The sequence below is a fragment of the Gymnoscopelus microlampas genome (assembly GCF_963454915.1).
Source record: "Gymnoscopelus microlampas genome assembly, chromosome: 20".
In the NCBI taxonomy this organism is placed as follows: Eukaryota; Metazoa; Chordata; class Actinopteri; order Myctophiformes; family Myctophidae; genus Gymnoscopelus; species Gymnoscopelus microlampas.
The window spans coordinates 34,852,257-34,871,226 of NC_139957.1; the positions used below are offsets into that span (position 1 = coordinate 34,852,257).

The following is an 18,970-nucleotide window of genomic DNA, read 5'->3' on the forward strand; positions in this document are numbered from 1 at the left end:
AAATTAGGCGTACACTATGAAATCCCAGACAAAAACATCCATTCATATCATCCACCATCCAAGCATGCAGGTTTGCCCTTGGGAAATCAAATCATATCAGGACTCAGCAGTGGCACAGGAATGGCCCTGGCCTGGCAGCAAATCATTTGTCCAGGTGTGTTACCAGTGTTACTACTAATTTTCAACGGGAGGATGTCTTATGTTCCCTCAGCCTTATGTTAACCCTATTGCCTTAACTCCAACCCGAGGGAACGTTATACTCAAACTGAAATTGTTCTAAATAACACTAAAAGTGGCTATGTGGCATATAGTTATATGTGAACCTCTTTCGGTGCAGAACCATGTGCTTAAACTAAGCTGATCAGAACCAGTAGAGAGCCTCTAAAGAACCATACAGGGGCTTAACAGCTTCTTTGTACATCAGTGCTATAATCTCAGAACCGCTGAAGGGAGGGAACATAAGGCTGACCCCCTTTTCAACCACATCAAACGAGACAACAATATTGCATAGAATGAGTTTGATGCCATGAGACAAGAAACATATAATATAATGTCAAATGGAAAATTTATGTCTCATCAGAAACGGCTTTGAGTTTGCAGAACTTGGAAATAACTTGGAAAGTCACTCTCTGACAAACCACAAATCACTTGACAAGACTGCTGGCTGCCAATTGACAGTGAACTGAGAAATACAAAGAAGGAACTGAAATCTCCATCATGTGTATCATACATGACTGGCCACACCCCCATCCACCACTTTAAAACTGCACATTCGAAAGCCTTTATGATAAAGGTTATTCGGGTGGCTACAAATAACTCCTCCATCTGAAACCAACTGGAAACATGATTCTTTAAGTGGTTATTTATGGAAGTAGATCAGGTAAGGAGATTTGCCTCACTCCTGCATATCACGCATTTGGTGCTAAATTAAGAAGGATATTAATAAGAATACTCATCCCTGGGGCTATGGGTGTGTACACAGAAAAGTGAAGCTGAGCAAAAATCTGCATGGCTTCAGTGGGTCGGGTAGGGGGGTTGGTTACGAAAGAGGACTGTGCCGTATATTCTAGAAAAGGATGCTTATTATTTGCATTCATATTAATATCAGTAATGTTCACTGGCCTAGGATCAGGTTTCCTTTTTATTATTTGTAATAACTATTCTTGGATGTGGATATGAAATTGCATCTTATTTAGTGTTTATAAACTGCAGTTATCTCCGCCAGGTCAGATTGTCGAAGGCGGGAAGGCCTCAATGTGTGATTATAATTTGGGACAGATCGTATCAGCTCATTATTTGTGGCACTTTTTGCAAAACGGCCAATCGGAATGGAATATGAAAAATCGGTCTGATACATCTTAAGCACATTGAGTCCAGAGATAATGTGTAGTTTGTGTGAGTTTTGGACAATATCTGTATAGGAAATAGTAACAAAAGGTGTGTTTTGAAGAAAACAAAAAATGGTGTAAAATCTAGTCAGGCACAAATGGGTGGGGCTTATATGGGGAGTTTTGTCATGATCCTAGGAATCCTGGGGAAAATAATGTTTGACTGTGCAACCTACAGTTCAAGAGTTATAGGCTAAAATGTGAAGTGGGCTGTTATAGCTCCACCATAAGGCACTTCGGATAGAAGCGCTATATAAATGCACCATTTATAAGGCACAAAAAACATGCAGTAATCTTCTATACCGCCTCCCCCTGGTCAGCCGGGGCGCCTGATGGAGGGGAAAGGAACTGGTTGGAATAACGTGTTCCTTCCATGTCCTACCCGGGAGACTCCCCCCTGTCAGGTGATAAGAAGCGGCCTGCTCACTCCTCATGCATTGAAGGAAGCATGAGCTCAGTTCGGGGCTCTCCCCAGGCTAGCAGAGGGAGAGTAGCGCCCAGGATTACAGCTTGGGCAATTGGCACTGGGTGAAAAAATGGGTTACAAAAATCGTGGGATAAAAATTGTTTTAAAAAAAGAAGTTCTTCCTTGGCCTACTCTGAGTCTGCGTGCAAATTTCACGCCAATCGCTCCAGCGGTGCCCGATTAGCTGTTCACAGACGGACTCACAGACACATGGAAGTACAGGGGCGAAATCTCCGCCCCCACTTCCAGGGGCCTGCCCAACAAGGGCAGGCCTCGACCCACGCTGATGGACATCATTATAGTCTGTCTTCAAAACCAGCAAATAAAGAGCAAATGTACTTACTTATAAAGTAATTATTGCACAAGGAGCAAAGGGTTAAAGACAAGCGATTTCTGGTAAAATATTGAAATATTGCTCAAGTGCTTATATTCAATAGGTGGTCATTCTCACTTTGACAAACAACTGTATACCTTCCCTTTACAGTCAAATGTATCAACAATGTCATTGAGGACAGAATGTTATCTGGGCTCCTCCCAGCCCCAGGACTCTGACAGCCAGCTAGAAGCCAACCTGGAGAGTGCCGACCCAGAGCTGTGCATCAGGCTGCTGCAGGTCCCTACTGTGGTCAACTACTCTGGGGTGAGGTGTCGCCTGGAGGGCAGTGACCAGACATGGATGTTTCAGTTCCTGGAGCTGAGTGGTCTGGATCTCCTGCTGGAAGCACTGGACCGTTTCTCTGATCGTGGATGCTCTCGCTTTGCAGACCCTGACCTTCAGCTGGCCTGCATCAACTGTGTGCGAGCGGTCATGAACTCCTCAGCAGGCATCCACTTCATAGTGGAAAACGAGGGCTACATCCGCAAGCTCTCCGAAGGTTGGTCCGTGTCAGCTTCTGTTGAGCAAATACACAGTACATGCAAGGCCTGTCACAAAACAGCACAAAAAATATATTAAACGTTCCCTGTTACTAGAGTTGTACAGAGACGGTATTATTGCGATCATTATTATTGCCCAGGATGATTCAAGGGTGGGGATAGACAGCGCTTTGGGTTGTAGGGCAAGAGATGGGTGGAGGATGGAGGTACATTTTGTACTTTGTAAAAGTTTGAAAATGTAAATGATACTGTACAAAATATAATAATGACAATGACAAACAGAAAACCTAAAGCAGGGTGGTATGGTGCCACTATGAGGCCAAATTGAAAGATTTGGGGTAGAGTGGCCTACTGGCCGCGTGCACAAAACATTTGCCGCAGACACACAGACAGGGGTGAAAACATAATCTCCATCCCCTGCCTTTGGCCTGGTGGATCTAAGAACAACATCCATCCATCCTACTACTTAGAGGGAGAGCAAAAGAATGGACGCTCATCCTACAATATGTTCTGGTTCATTAAATAGATGGGATCATGATGTATGTACCTGTGATGCTCCACAGCCTTAGACACGTCCAACACTATGGTGAAGAAGCAGGTGTTTGAGCTGCTGGTTGCCCTCAGCATGTATGACTATCGCCTGACTCTGGATGCGCTCGACCACTACAAGGTAAGTAGTCTACCTGCAGAGGAGTCATTCTGAACGTTGAAACTTTATTGACAAAATGGACCATCTTGACTTGAACCTGATTGGTGCAATATTCATTTTCTAAAGTTAACAGCTTTTACACTTCAAATGTCACTTTCACTGTCTCATTCTTGATTACTAGATGTTTGTGACTGATGAAAGCTTTATTGGTGCCCTCTAGTGTTGGACTGTGTGCATTAGTTAAGTCACAGACACAGTCTCACTTCTCCACATTCATAAGGTGTCTGATTGTTCTCCTCAGGGCGTGAAGACCCAGCAGCATCGCTTCAGTGTGATCATGAATGAGATGCAGGCCACAGACAACGTGCCTTACATGGTCACCCTGCTCATCGTTATCAATGCCCTCATCTCTGGGACAGACGACCTCAGGGAGAGAGATAAGATGAGAAAGGAGTTTATCGGTAGGCTGTGGAACCAGTTTATTGTCACCTTCCCTGTTGAGCTGCTGCTCAGCAATGTATCAGCAATCTAGTGTCTCAACCATTAGTATCTGGCAGCAAGGTCACGCTGTGGTGAACTGTGAATTGTTAATGGGTATTCTCCTGTGGTGAAAATCCATGTGACCGCAGAGGAGAATGTTAAAAATACATCTGTCACTGTTTCTGTCTAAGAATAGATCTGATGGCCTCATTCTCAATTAGGTTTCAAAACACCAACCTCACATTTCCAGTAATGCTTCTTTGTGGGGACATGAACAATGACAAACTCTCCACATCCACCATGGAAAGATGAACAGCATGTCAGTCATTTTGCTTAAACACAAAAACATAACCTGTATATTTGACTAACTTGGCAAATCGATTTTTATCATGCGTTTACGGACATAATTATCCTTGTGAAGTCATTCTAAAAAGAGACATCACTAACTGTCCAATGTTGTAATTGGCCCCTCCCATTTTTAACTTATCAAACTCAGAAATGTTATTTATTTATTTTTCATTGTCTTGCAGGGCTGCAATTACTTGATATGCTGCTGAAATTTAGGTAAGTATTCCCTCTGTGTTATCGTATTGGTTAAATCACTTGGTTCCTATTTCTATAGCAATGCATTTCATTGAATGTATGTATAAATGAAAAGATTACTTTTTAGACAGATATCTCCACTGCATGCTGATTATTGTTGTTTACTTTAGACAAATAAAAGTTTGAGAAAATGTTCCCAAGTTGCTTTATCTTCTTCAGTGGTATATTTCTGTCCTCTGAGCTCCGAAGCCTTCCAATGCCCAGCTGTAATCATGTGCTTTTCTGGCTTTCAGTGACAAAAAGGATAAAGACTTGATTATTCAATGTGAAGTTTTTAAAGAGGCCAAGGATGAGGATGAGGACGAGCTGCTAAGGATCTATGAAGACATTGACATGGGCAATCACCTGGAGGTAATTGTCAAGGCTGGATCAAACCCTGGGCATTAATATCATTAACTGATAAAACAGCACCTGTTGCCTAGATTCAAGGACAGTTTAATTTGACTGTGCACTCTGTTCAAAACGTTATTAGCTTAGCTTGTAATGACCCAGCCAGGGATGGTCTGTGTGTGTGTGTGTGGGCCTCACCCATACTTGTACTAGCACCCATGCTCCGACACTGTCTTTCGTCGGCATCTGTAACTCCTGAGCAAGCACAATCCTTTATTCAACTCTCCAGCGTGTCGCTTTGTTTAGATTTCAGTTTTAACACTAAAGATGTGGGAACAAAAACACAAACATTGTATCGAACAGGAAATCCAATACTCTTTCTGCAGCCATAATGTGTTAGAGTCTAAAGTAAACAATCCCTTGGTATATCCAATGCCAACATGAATGGTCTCTCACACCATTCATGCAGGTATAGGCAGTTTCTCCACGGTACTTATTTTCATGCAGGGTTCTGAAACGTTCCTTTGTAACTCTACAATACGTCTATGCACACCTGACTCAAGTCAGTTCTTATTGCTCTATAGTTTCTGTGAATCTCCTAACATGTGTGTCTTCCTTTTCATTAGTCACCGTCTGACCAGCTAGGCTCAATCAAAATCACGCCCGGCCAAGAGATGTTAATCTTCACTAGCCAATGGGAACTTGATTTGACCATGACATTATTTAACTCGAGGTCGGATGAGACCATTACATAATCGTGTTGTAATGTAAACCTGCTGGTGAACAAAAACCACAGCAGGTAAACACGGAGAGCATGTCACTTTATGACATGCATGAATCCGCTGTTTTTGCCCACCACCGATAATGTTTACATCATTGCATTTACTGCTATTGACATGACACTCTTAATAAGCCTACTCCATCCAACAAACCTGTCCATCCTACAGATGTTGCATCTGGGGCCTAATCACTGTGACATCTGGCAGGGCCTGGAGGCCCAACACTGTGAGTTTACACATGCATTAGATTAATTCAAACAGAAATCCAAATTTGCATGCTTTAAGACTTTGGTTCAATTTGAGTTTTTGTCAAGTAAAGTCATAGATCATGATGTGTTTTAATGTGGTTAACAGTGGATGTATATATTGGCCATTATTCACATGGTAGTGAGAAGCTATAGTTTCCTTCCCTCATTGTAATTTAAGAGCAAAATAGTCCCTGTGTGAACATTGTCATTCAGAGGGGAAAGACATTTTTAAATTTGGTTTCTCTATGTCTGTGCTTTTGGGGGTCCAGCTCAGATGGAATCCTCTGAGGAGATCATGCAACGCTTGTTGTTGTTCTCCAAAGGCAAGAGCGAGGCAGGCGATGATGAGGTTGACGGCCAGCTGGTCACGAAGACCATTCAGACAGACCAGATGGATGGAGACAAAGACAGACCTGCTAGAAGCACCTCGACCCCCCCGTCTACCTTTCCTCCACCTCCACCTCCACCCCCACTTCCAGGGGCCTGCCCAACGAGGGCAGGCCCAACAAGGGCAGGCCGACGCCCGAACAAAAAGATGAAGAAGCTCAACTGGCAAAAGATTCCTACCATTTCTGGTGAGTGTAGGAACCCTGTGCATTTTCTAATTTTGAAATACTGTCAGAAAGTAGCAATATTTTTTTCTAATCACTGGTTTAGAGATCATATAGAAATAGTAATACTTGGTCCTCACTGAAGCTCATTATAAGATGGCACCATTTCTGTTTACTCTCTCTGCGTCTCATTTATGGACAGTTCAGAAACCTGCCTATATGCCAATGATATCATCGATGGGGATTCCAAGCTTATATAAAAACTGCAGCCGTTCTCTTTCTGGAAAGTTAGCAGGATGAAGCCATTGTTCTTGTGTCAATTAAAAAAAGAAATCTTGTTTGAAATTACCAAACTTGCCTACCGCGATAATATCACTGCTAGGCAGGTTTCTGTGAACTGAGGACACAGAGCAAGTAGACAGAAATGGAACCATCTTATAATGAGCATTAGTAAGGACCAATTATATGAAAATTGGTTGGTTGAAAATGGTTGAAGTGAAGTTTTCCTTTAGGGATTGTAGCTTTAAACACACAGATTAATAATAAAAACAATTAATCAACAGAAGATTAATGGATTATGAAAATAATCGCCAGTTGCAGCCCTGGAGTGTGATATGAAAGGAATGCTGTCATTGGCTCATAAGCAGTCCTTCTTTTTGCACCTGGACACAGATCACTCCATGTGGGCGTTGGTTCAGAAGGTCCCTCCCCCTCTGGATCCTGACTACAGCAGCATGGAGGAGCTGTTTTGTTTCCCAGTGAAAGAGCGCAAAGACAAGGGGGCAGCAGCTCCGGTCAAGAAGGAATCTAATAAGGTAGTCAACACTCAACGCAGCGCCTCAGAGCTGCAGCACTCCAACTCCAAAATGCTGTGAGCAATCAATCAATGATATGCTCTAAATATCTTCCCTTCATCCTTTTCTCCTTCATGGGTAGAATATCATTGATGATTACAAGAAAAACTTGACACTGAACATATTCCTGAAGCAGTTCAAATGGTGAGACATTTTCCCAATATTTTTTACGTCACCATGTTGTTCTGTCCCTGCTGTAGCTGAATACCCCCCCCCCCCCTCCTTCTCCACCCAGCTCAAGTGAAGACTTGGTAGCTATGATACAGAAGGGGGATCGGACCAAGTTTGACATGGAGGTGCTTAAAGAGCTTCAAAAACTCCTTCCAGATCAACAGGAGGTTGGCACTACGAGCATGTTTGCATAACATTCTCATCCATATGCTACTTTTCATCTTAACAAGTCAAGTTGTGAATCACTTCTGCTTCAATATAGAAAGAAAAGCTGAAGTCATTTCAAGGAGAGAAAGACAAGTTGGCTAATGTAGACCGCTTCTACATCTCACTTCTCTCTGTCCCATGGTAAATGTTCTTAATTTTCATCCGTCTGTCTGAAGACTAGATCACTGGATGTAGAATCTGTCTTAAATGTAACTATTGGTTTCGTGTCTGTGGTCATCATCAGATGCATTTCCCTTCTTGCCTCTCCAGCTGTGAATTAAGGATTGAGTGTATGCTCATGTGTGAAGAAACAAATTCAGTGATAGAGATGTTCAAACCTAAAGTCCAACTGGTGGAGGAAGCCTGCCAGTGTAAGTCAACAGCTATAATTCTCTAATATAAACATACATTTTCCATTGCTGACCTCTCACACTGAACCCTCTGTCGAACATGAATAAATGATGAAAATGTTTTCATTGTTAATACCACCAAACTGGAATCACTGACTTTTCCCTTATTAATGAAAACTTGCCATTCCCATGTTTGAACATTAGCAATATACATAACCTATATTTATCTCAGCCCTCAGGGACAGCAATCTCTTGTCCAGTTTCTGCAGGCTTATCCTGGATGTGGGAAACTTCCTGAACTATGTAAGAAGTGCTCGATTAGATGTAATCCTTACTGACATTTAAACTGTGATCTTGATCTTAATAAGATATCTGTCTGCATCTAGGAAAGTCAAAAAAAGAATGCAGAAGGGTTCAAGCTCATCTCTCTGCTGAACCTTACTGAGACCAAAGCCAACGGGAGTGGCATCACACTGCTACATCACATCCTGGAGGTTGTTCTCATGATGCTTCAGAAACCCTACTCCCCAAAATGTGTTAAAAATCTGATATGAGTCATGACACTTCCCAATGTCTTCTGTGTGTTGAGGGTTCTGTGCACTAGAAATCTTTGCCAGCCTACGTAACATTCAGCATTTGCCTTTGACTGGTAGTGTTTCCAGTGCCTTTGAGAGGCACAGAATACATTTGAAAGTTGTTTTCTAGTGCCCCCCCCCCCCTCAAAATTGAACGATATGGTTATAGTCCTTGGGCCAGACGAGATATCGCTACCACTAAGTTGGCAAAACCTTACCTATACTAAATTGTTTTATGGGCCAATATAAGTAAATGAAAATATGATAGACTTTCCATAGGAGCAGCTTTTTATATTTTTTGACATGTTGTTATTTTTCTCTATAGGCGGATTTTCATTCATAGCCAACAACATATTAAAAGTTATATAACACACTTTTTGGACATCACACTGCTCCTTTTTTTTATAAATTAAACAAACCTGTGTCCAATTAAAGTAGTTGATGAAGTGGGTGTGGCCTATTTGGTGGTGGAGCAGTTTTTTCAGGAATCAAAGCTGAAGTAGTAGAGGCCCTAGGAGGGGTCCACGCGCGACTGCTTATTTTTTTTCTAGTTTTGATTTTTGGCATCCATAGGACCTCTAATATTGGGATTTTGATGATCCCAAGAAAAAAAGTGGTCCCAAGTGTGTTTTTTTCAATGTTTTATTAACCCTATGAGACCTGCGGGATGGCTGGCTGGAACGCCGGCGAGACTATCTTTCGGAGACTGTGGAACACTCAAATTTAGACGTAGCCCAAAGATAGAGATACCATTTGATTCCAGACAACCTCAGGTTTCCAATGGGACCAACCTTGTCATGCTACCTTGTCGGGAAGGGGGCTAAATACCTAATGATTCAAAGTTAAGACAACATTTTGGCGAGGGAAAAACGACCATCACCATTTTCCAAATGGTCCCTTGAGCTGTCACCTCAATATATGTGAATGAAAATGGGTTAAATGGATACCTACAAGCCTCTCCTGTACAGACATGCCAAATGTATGCCTATCTCATGCAGTTCTGGGCACGAACCATGCAGTGTTTTGCATGCAGTACAAATATGTAATTTCTGCCTATTGTAAAAAGGAGACCACTTCTAGGAGAGGAGACTGCATCTATAGCTGTATGAGACCACTGTACTGTATCTAGAAACCACTGTACTGTATCTAGACCACCACACTGTATCTATTGCTATATGAGACCACTTTAATGTATCTAGAGACCACTGTATTGTGTATATATATACCACCGCACTGTATCTATTGCTATATGAGACCACTTTACTGTATCTAGAGACCACTGTATTGCATCTAGACCACTGTGCTGCATCTATATCCCACTGTACTGAATCTATAAACCACTGTGCTGCATCCAATCCCACTGTACTGAATCTATAAACTACTGTACTGCATGTATAGACCATTGTACTGCATCTATAGACCACATACATTGACCACTGTAGACCACTATACTGCATCTCAACTCAACACAGCTTTAAACATGTATATATAAAGCACATTTAACATGACTATGTCGCCACAAAGGCTCGGTAGATGCAGTACAGTGATCTACAGATGCAGTAGAGTGGTCTACAGATGCAGTAGAGTGGTCTACAGATGCACTAGAGTGATCTAGAGTGGTCTACAGATGCAGTAGAGTGGTCTACAGATGCAGTAGAGGGGTCTACAGATGCACTAGAGTGGTCTACAGATGCAGTAGAGTGGTCTACAGATGCAGTAGAGTGGTCTACAGATGCAGTAGAGTGGTCTACAGATGCACTAGAGTGGTCTACAGATGCAGTACAGTGGTCTACAGATGCAGTAGAGTGGTCTACAGATGCAGTAGAGTGGTCTACAGATGCAGTATAGGGGTCTACAGATGCAGTAGAGTGGTCTACAGATGCAGTAGAGGGGTCTACAGATGCACTAGAGTGGTCTACAGATGCAGTAGAGTGGTCTACAGATGCAGTAGAGTGGTCTACAGATGCACTAGAGTGGTCTACAGATGCAGTACAGTGGTCTACAGATGCAGTAGAGTGGTCTACAGATGCAGTAGAGTGGTCTACAGATGCAGTATAGGGGTCTACAGATGCACTAGAGTGATCTACAGATGCAGTAGAGTGGTCTACAGATGCAGTAGAGTGGTCTACAGATGCAGTAGAGTGGTCTACAGATGCACTAGAGTGGTCTACAGATGCAGTAGAGTGGTCTACAGATGCAGTAGAGTGGTCTACAGATGCAGTACAGTGGTCTACAGATGCAGTATAGGGGTCTACAGATGCAGTAGAGTGGTCTACAGATGCAGTATAGGGGTCTACAGATGCACTAGAGTGATCTACAGATGCAGTAGAGTGGTCTACAGATGCAGTAGAGTGGTCTACAGATGCAGTAGAGTGGTCTACAGATGCACTAGAGTGGTCTACAGATGCAGTAGAGTGGTCTACAGATGCAGTAGAGTGGTCTACAGATGCAGTAGACAGTGGTCTACAGATGCAGTAGAGTGGTCTACAGATGCAGTAGAGAGGTCTACAGATGCACTAGAGTGGTCTACAGATGCAGTAGAGGGGTCTACAGATGCAGTAGAGGGGTCTACAGATGCAGTAGAGTGGTCTACAGATGCACTAGAGTGGTCTACAGATGCACTAGAGTGGTCTACAGATGCAGTAGAGGGGTCTACAGATGCAGTAGAGTGGTCTACAGATGCACTAGAATGGTCTACAGATGCACTAGATGGGACCAACCTTGTCTTGCTACCTTGTCGGGAAGGGGGCTAAATACCTAATGATTCAAAGTTAAGACAACATTTTGGCGAGGGAAAAACGACCATCACCATTTTCCAAATGGTCCCTTGAGCTGTCACCTCAATATATGTGAATGAAAATGGGTTAAATGGATACCTACAAGCCTCTCCTGTACAGACATGCCAAATGTATGCCTATCTCATGCAGTTCTGGGCACGAACCATGCAGTGTTTTGCATGCAGTACAAATATGTAATTTCTGCCTATTGTAAAAAGGAGACCACTTCTAGGAGAGGAGACTGCATCTATAGCTGTATGAGACCACTGTACTGTATCTAGAAACCACTGTACTGTATCTAGACCACCACACTGTATCTATTGCTATATGAGACCACTTTAATGTATCTAGAGACCACTGTATTGTGTATATATATACCACCGCACTGTATCTATTGCTATATGAGACCACTTTACTGTATCTAGAGACCACTGTATTGCATCTAGACCACTGTGCTGCATCTATATCCCACTGTACTGAATCTATAAACCACTGTGCTGCATCCAATCCCACTGTACTGAATCTATAAACTACTGTACTGCATGTATAGACCATTGTACTGCATCTATAGACCACATACATTGACCACTGTAGACCACTATACTGCATCTCAACTCAACACAGCTTTAAACATGTATATATAAAGCACATTTAACATGACTATGTCGCCACAAAGGCTCGGTAGATGCAGTACAGTGATCTACAGATGCAGTAGAGTGGTCTACAGATGCAGTAGAGTGGTCTACAGATGCACTAGAGTGATCTAGAGTGGTCTACAGATGCAGTAGAGTGGTCTACAGATGCAGTAGAGGGGTCTACAGATGCACTAGAGTGGTCTACAGATGCAGTAGAGTGGTCTACAGATGCAGTAGAGTGGTCTACAGATGCAGTAGAGTGGTCTACAGATGCACTAGAGTGGTCTACAGATGCAGTACAGTGGTCTACAGATGCAGTAGAGTGGTCTACAGATGCAGTAGAGTGGTCTACAGATGCAGTATAGGGGTCTACAGATGCAGTAGAGTGGTCTACAGATGCAGTAGAGGGGTCTACAGATGCACTAGAGTGGTCTACAGATGCAGTAGAGTGGTCTACAGATGCAGTAGAGTGGTCTACAGATGCACTAGAGTGGTCTACAGATGCAGTACAGTGGTCTACAGATGCAGTAGAGTGGTCTACAGATGCAGTAGAGTGGTCTACAGATGCAGTATAGGGGTCTACAGATGCACTAGAGTGATCTACAGATGCAGTAGAGTGGTCTACAGATGCAGTAGAGTGGTCTACAGATGCAGTAGAGTGGTCTACAGATGCACTAGAGTGGTCTACAGATGCAGTAGAGTGGTCTACAGATGCAGTAGAGTGGTCTACAGATGCAGTAGAGTGGTCTACAGATGCAGTATAGGGGTCTACAGATGCACTAGAGTGATCTACAGATGCAGTAGAGTGGTCTACAGATGCAGTAGAGGGGTCTACAGATGCACTAGAGTGATCTACAGATGCAGTAGAGGGGTCTACAGATGCACTAGAGTGGTCTACAGATGCAGTAGAGTGGTCTACAGATGCAGTAGAGAGGTCTACAGATGCAGTAGAGGGGTCTACAGATGCACTAGAGTGATCTACAGATGCAGTAGAGGGGTCTACAGATGCACTAGAGTGGTCTACAGATGCACTACAGTGGTCTACAGATGCAGTAGAGTGGTCTACAGATGCAGTAGAGAGGTCTACAGATGCACTAGAGTGGTCTACAGATGCAGTAGAGGGGTCTACAGATGCAGTAGAGGGGTCTACAGATGCAGTAGAGTGGTCTACAGATGCACTAGAGTGGTCTACAGATGCACTAGAGTGGTCTACAGATGCAGTAGAGGGGTCTACAGATGCAGTAGAGTGGTCTACAGATGCACTAGAATGGTCTACAGATGCACTAGAGTGGTCTACAGATGCAGTAGAGGTGTCTACAGATGCACTAGAGTGGTCTACAGATGCACTAGAGTGGTCTACAGATGCAGTAGAGTGGTCTACAGATGCACTAGAGTGGTCTACAGATGCAGTAGAGGGGTCTACAGATGCACTAGAGTGGTCTACAGATGCAGTAGAGGGGTCTACAGATGCACTAGAGTGGTCTACAGATGCACTAGAGTGGTCTACAGATGCACTAGAGTGGTCTACAGATGCAGTAGAGGGGTCTACAGATGCAGTATCGGTGTCCAGAGATGTCTACAGATCACGACAGTAGTCTACAGACATACTAGAGGGGTCTACAGACACTCTAGAGGGGTCTACAGATCACGACAGGGGTCTACAGATGCACTACATGGTCTACAGATGCACTACAGTGGTCTATCGATACAGTACAGCAGTCTATAGATACAGTAGCTAGTCTATAGATGCAGTACAGTGGTCTTTAGATGCAGTACAATGGTCTATGTATGCAGTACAGTGGTTTATAGATTCAGTACAGTGGGATATAGATGCAGCACAGTGGTCTAGATGCAATACAGTGGTCTCATATAGCTATAGATGCAGTACAGTGGTCTCATATAGCAATAGATGCAGTACAGTGGTATATATACACAATACAGTGGTCTCTAGATACAGTAAAGTGGTCTCAGATAGCAATAGATACAGTGTGGTGGTCTAGATACAGTACAGTGGTTTCTAGATACAGTACAGTGGTCTCATACAGCTATAGATGCAGTCTCCTCTCCTAGAAGTGGTCTCCTTTTTACAATAGGCAGAAATTACATATTTGTACTGCATGCAAAACACTGCATGGTTCTTGCCCAGAACTGCATGACCATCTTGGGTGGCATCTTGAAAATTATGCCTTTCTGCTAAGTATATTTTCCTGGATATTTGGGATGTTCTCAAGCATGCCTAAAGGTACCAGAATCAATTGAAAACCCTTTTGTATCAATGTTTAGGGAGGTTTAGTGGTACTCTTTCTTAAATGCCTATTGACCGGTCTATTTCTCATAAAAAGTGCTTGTTTAAGATAAGGCTGAAAATGACCACCCCAGAATGAAATACTATGGGTAAATTATACATTTCCTGAATCCTTAGGGTCATGTCAGTATTCCAGTTGTTGTGTTTTGTGTCTCTGATGTTTCTTGATGCCACAGAACTAAAAGAAAATATATGGTTTAGGCGGAAATTGTGAGAAAAAAAAGGTTATTAAAGGTTTGAAGAGCTCCAGTGACCACTGTACTTATCATACATAGTCACCAAAGGGCTCGAATGAAAGCTCAAAGTGTCCCCTTAAAAATGATACCAAACATAAAATATAAAACATTGTAATATGCCCTGAACGTGAGCCAATACCAAGATATGCACATGTGTCTAAAATGCCATTTTTCAATGGGGGGTGGTAACTTTAGCAGCTGATAACCCCAATTTAGCTGGGCCTCAGGAAGGTCTATCATACAAAAATAATATCTAGGGATGTATAGGAATAAAAAAATCCCAACTAGAATTTGCCATCCCAGGTGGTAGCGATATGTGAGATTGTGAGAGGACTATTAGAATAATTATGTTTTTAAATTCCAAGGTTACAAACAATTCCTATGTTTCCACTTTAACATACTGTCTTGTGCAGAAAGCAGAGCAAAACCATCCAAAACTGTTGGAACTGCAAGATGATATAAAGAAATGTGAAGCAGCAGCAGGGTAACCTACTTTCCAGCTACTCTAGTTTATGTTTTCATTTTCTCAGTTCATGGATCTGTAATTGTCATAAAAAGCAACTGTGCCACAATTGTATTTGTCTTCAGAGTTAAGCTGGAGTCTATCCAATCAGAGGCTAGTGACTCACAGAAAGGCCCTAAAGAGCCAAGTATAAAGGAAATAATTAGGGCCTTACTAAAACGACTGGAGGACACCTCCAAGAAGGTCTCCAACTCTACAAAAGATGTGACAGAACAATATAAAAAAGTAATTGAGGTAAGTAATTGAGATGTTTTCCACATTCTCTTCATGGAGAAGATAACAAAAAACAGAAACGTCCAGCATAAAAAAGCCTTTGGAATCCTCATGCTCCCCAAATCATCTCTTTCCTCTCCACTAGGAAAGCATGCAGGCATGCAGAAATTTAGAGGAGAAGTTCTTGGAGATTGACAAAAAGAAAAGTGAGCTGGCTGTGTACCTATGTGAAGATGCTGATCAGCTCTCTCTGGAGGAGCTCTTTGGAACTTTGAGGACTTTCCGGAGACGCTTCATCGAGGCCTTGAAGGTTAGGAAGCTTGTTGTTATGGTTGTTCATGGCTCTCTCTGAACGATTATTTGTGTCGTATTGCATGTGCTAACCCGTTGTTGCGATACTGTTTATTTGTGTAGCACATTTCAACAAGGCACTTCAAAGTGCAAAAGAAACAAATAAAATATTTGAAAACAATTCAAATTAGTTATTAAATAGTTAAAAGAATACCAAATTCAAATAAAACAGAATATAAACAGAATATGAGAATATGCAGAATATATACAGTATACAGTGCAGAGCAAGAAATGAATAATAACCTCAATAAAAGGCCACAAAAAACATTAAGGTCTTTAGCTTTGATTTAAAGCAGTTTTCTGCTAGTGTGTTCCACATTATACGTGTACTGTATGTGGTGCATAAAAAAACTGAACGCTGTTTCTCCACATTTAGTGTTGACTCTTGGTTCAGAAAGAAGACAACCTGAGAGGTTCGGATGGTTCATAACGATCATCAGAGGCACTTTAGAGATTACGTGTATAGAGACAGTTTTCCTTGTCCGCTGCTCACAGAGCTACACTTAGGAGGATATTGATAAGATTGAAGTGATTACATCATGTTTACTCTCCCACCCCCAGGAAAACGAAACCAGAATCAAACAAGCAGCCAAGGTGGAGAAGAGAAATAAACAACTGATAGGAGAAGAATCCAAGAGACCGAAAGGAGATAATAGAAAAATAAGTGAGCTCTCTCTCTCTCTCTGTGTGTCTGTCCCTCTGTTGTCCTTGCAGTGTTCCACACGTGAAACAAATACTTTCAAATGATCGTTTTTCTTAATCCCTCTGCCCTCTGTCCCCACTAGTCAAAAGAGACGTCCTGCCACAAAACGATCACATCATCGACCATCTCTGGGCAGGTCTCAGGAAAGGTGTCCCCCTCAGTGTGACACGTCCCAGGTGTGATTCGGAAAGACTCCCCTCTAGTGAAAAACATCGAGATACTGGCCCATCTGGTAAGGACAAGAGGTCGTGGCTTCCATCCACAACTCCTATAGCTTCATAACTGAACTGTAAAGCCTGTATGCATCTGTGACAGCGTTGTGCAACGTGTTGCTCGACAAAAACAATGTATTTATTTTTTTCAGCTGAAAATGCATTGTTCTTTTGTGGCAGAAGCATAAATTATGCATTAAAGCTACATTTTATGTCTATTGTCCCTCTTCTGATGGAGACAGATACGGCTATTCCGGTGCGCTGTCTTCTTCAAATAACTTTATTGACATCCAGTCATCCAGTAGGATTGTGCCTGACAGCAGGGTCTAAATGTCTAATAACTAGCACTGCAGATGTGCTTGTTATTGTATAAACATATTCTACCATATAAAGTAGCCTAGATTGGTTAAAACCACAATCTGTCATTGTTGAGCTAATTCCCTGCATGGGAATATCTGTGCCTGATGTAGACATGGATGAAGAGGAGGGTGATGAAGGCATTTTAAAGGAAATGGAGGAGGAGAAAGCAGTTCCTGTAGAACAGGAGGAGGCTACAGAAGAACAGGGTGTAGTTGTGAGGGGGGAACCCTCAGAGCCCAAAGGCAATGATACAGCAGTCGGTAAGATAATCAATGAAGGCAAATTAAGATCACATTTGTAATGCTAGTCTTTTCTTGGTGTGTTTTATACAGAAGTCCTTTTTATCATTGGTTTCGTGTTTTTATTACATTTTATGTTTTTGGATTTTACATTTGATGTAGGCTACACATTATCATACACTGATTTGTATTTTTGCATGAGTGTGAAATCAGTGTGCCAAACAACACCTAATGTTTTATTTGCTATCAAATGTCTGTTTATATATAAAAACCTTCACCGTCATTTCATCACGGTGCTGTCTTTTCCATTTTGTCTCTCTGAAACACAAGGTAACAGTGGAGACGGACGTAGCTGTGTGTTACAGTGAGGTAGGTCATATGACACAACGAAAGACTAACAAAAGTGTAATCAGGACCATCAATCTATTGGCTCCATTGCTACCAAAACGTTGTCAATTAACAAATAATTTGTTGGTCTAACTCTGTGGTTCTCAAACTTTTTAATTCTAAGGACCGGACCCCCATAACTCTGTCTCTGAGAGTGTACAAATGGAACCAAATGGGCCCATTTGTAGGCCTACTCTCTCAGGGTTACATGTGTAAGGGTCGATTTGGACCCCCTCAAGGAACCCAGAGAGGGTCCTTGGACCCCACTTTGAGAACCGTACTGGTCTAACTGGTCAATTTGTTGGTGTGATTTGTCTTTAACTAATAACATTGCTTAAAACTGGATGTGTGTGTGCTTGGCTCTTTAAAGCTGCAATACGTAACTTTTATGTAAAATGGGATTTCAACCTGGTTGTCCTGGTGGCTTCAAACATGATCACCATTAACATTTTCAAACGGGAGCATATACTGGTGTGCGTATTTCATTTATTTTCATCACTATATTGTTTAACATACTCTACCATACTGATATAGTTACAATTACATTTTATTTTTTATCATTAAAATAATTTCTGGATTGCAGCTTCAATTGACACATCTTTTGACTGGACTAATCTGAAGATTAGCACCACAAATAAACTGGTGTAAAATGTATCTAAGTCTAACTCCATCGTTTCCCCATCTTATAGAGCTTTTCAACTTGTGAAGACTTCAAGAGGGTTGTCTTATTATATCTCAACAGTGCTTTGTCAGTTTTCTGTGCCCTTATTTTGTAACCACATACAGTAAATGGGACTGTTTAACCTACTAACAGTATGCAGTCATGTGCTCCCTGAAAAGTGTTAATCTGGCTCCACTGAAAGATATAATGTGAAATATAGATATTTTCTTACTTAATATGAATTAAAATAAATTTAAAGATAGGAACGTTTTGTTAGATTTTATGTCATAAAAGTTTACTTATCTGCCAAGTGCCTCCTTTAATGCAATTGCATTGCAATGCATTGAAAATGTAGTCGTTTCATCCATTCTATCCTAACTAGTTTTTATTTAAAGAGGAAAAAGGAAACAGATTTTTGGTCTTTATGGATTATACCAAAGAAATATGACGGTCTTAACAGTTATATATTATTTAATGTAAACAAATGATTGCCTATGTATAAGAGGATGAATATCTTTTGATTCTTGCTTCAGATGTGAAATTTTGTATATTTGGTTAATTCTAAATAAATAAAAATGTTATAAAGCATTACCAAGGAGAAAATACAATTTAGCTACTTCCATATATGGGAATATTTGACAATGCAAGATATTTTCATATACAAATAACATATCAATATATTTTTAATATCAAAATAGACTAATAGGATATGGCACACCAGTTGATCTTTCTAATTATACTATAACAAATTGTGATGTTTTAATATGTCAATAAAAAGTGAGTTTGCTCAGGAACTGGTCATTTTGTTGGCATACCTTTTAGCATTTAATTGTGGCTCTCT

The 18,970-nt window shown here is 41.6% G+C and overlaps 2 protein-coding genes across 5 annotated transcripts in view; both read left to right on the top strand.

Annotated features, from left to right (window-relative positions):
• Nucleotides 1-17,522, top strand: part of LOC311036586 (inverted formin-2-like) — a 45,333-nt gene extending 27,811 nt beyond the window's left edge. Inside the window, exon 22 of the transcript XR_014599863.1 lies at nucleotides 17,412-17,522. The gene's annotated coding sequence lies outside the window, so the exon portion shown is untranslated. The remainder of the gene's footprint in view (nucleotides 1-17,411) is intronic.
• On the top strand, nucleotides 800-18,700 carry LOC311036587 (inverted formin-2-like). 4 transcript variants are annotated; one of them, XM_084045363.1, is made up of 23 exons: nucleotides 800-880; nucleotides 2,339-2,729; nucleotides 3,294-3,400; nucleotides 3,681-3,840; nucleotides 4,390-4,423; nucleotides 4,696-4,813; nucleotides 5,740-5,797; nucleotides 6,089-6,394; nucleotides 7,043-7,185; nucleotides 7,307-7,368; nucleotides 7,460-7,562; nucleotides 7,658-7,743; nucleotides 7,873-7,973; nucleotides 8,185-8,255; nucleotides 8,339-8,446; nucleotides 14,894-14,964; nucleotides 15,069-15,237; nucleotides 15,362-15,526; nucleotides 16,129-16,231; nucleotides 16,353-16,502; nucleotides 16,953-17,102; nucleotides 17,412-17,450; nucleotides 17,593-18,700. In XM_084045363.1, the coding sequence occupies exons 1-22, from the start codon at nucleotides 866-868 to the stop codon at nucleotides 17,447-17,449; spliced, it is 2,709 nt and encodes a 902-aa protein (XP_083901489.1). In that variant the 5' UTR covers nucleotides 800-865; the 3' UTR covers nucleotide 17,450; nucleotides 17,593-18,700. The 4 variants fall into 4 exon arrangements, with proteins under 4 accessions (XP_083901489.1, XP_083901488.1, XP_083901490.1 ...); XM_084045362.1 differs by having other exon boundaries at nucleotides 18,158-18,700; XM_084045364.1 differs by having other exon boundaries at nucleotides 15,374-15,526; nucleotides 18,158-18,700.
• The last annotated feature ends 270 nt before the right edge of the window (nucleotides 18,701-18,970 follow it).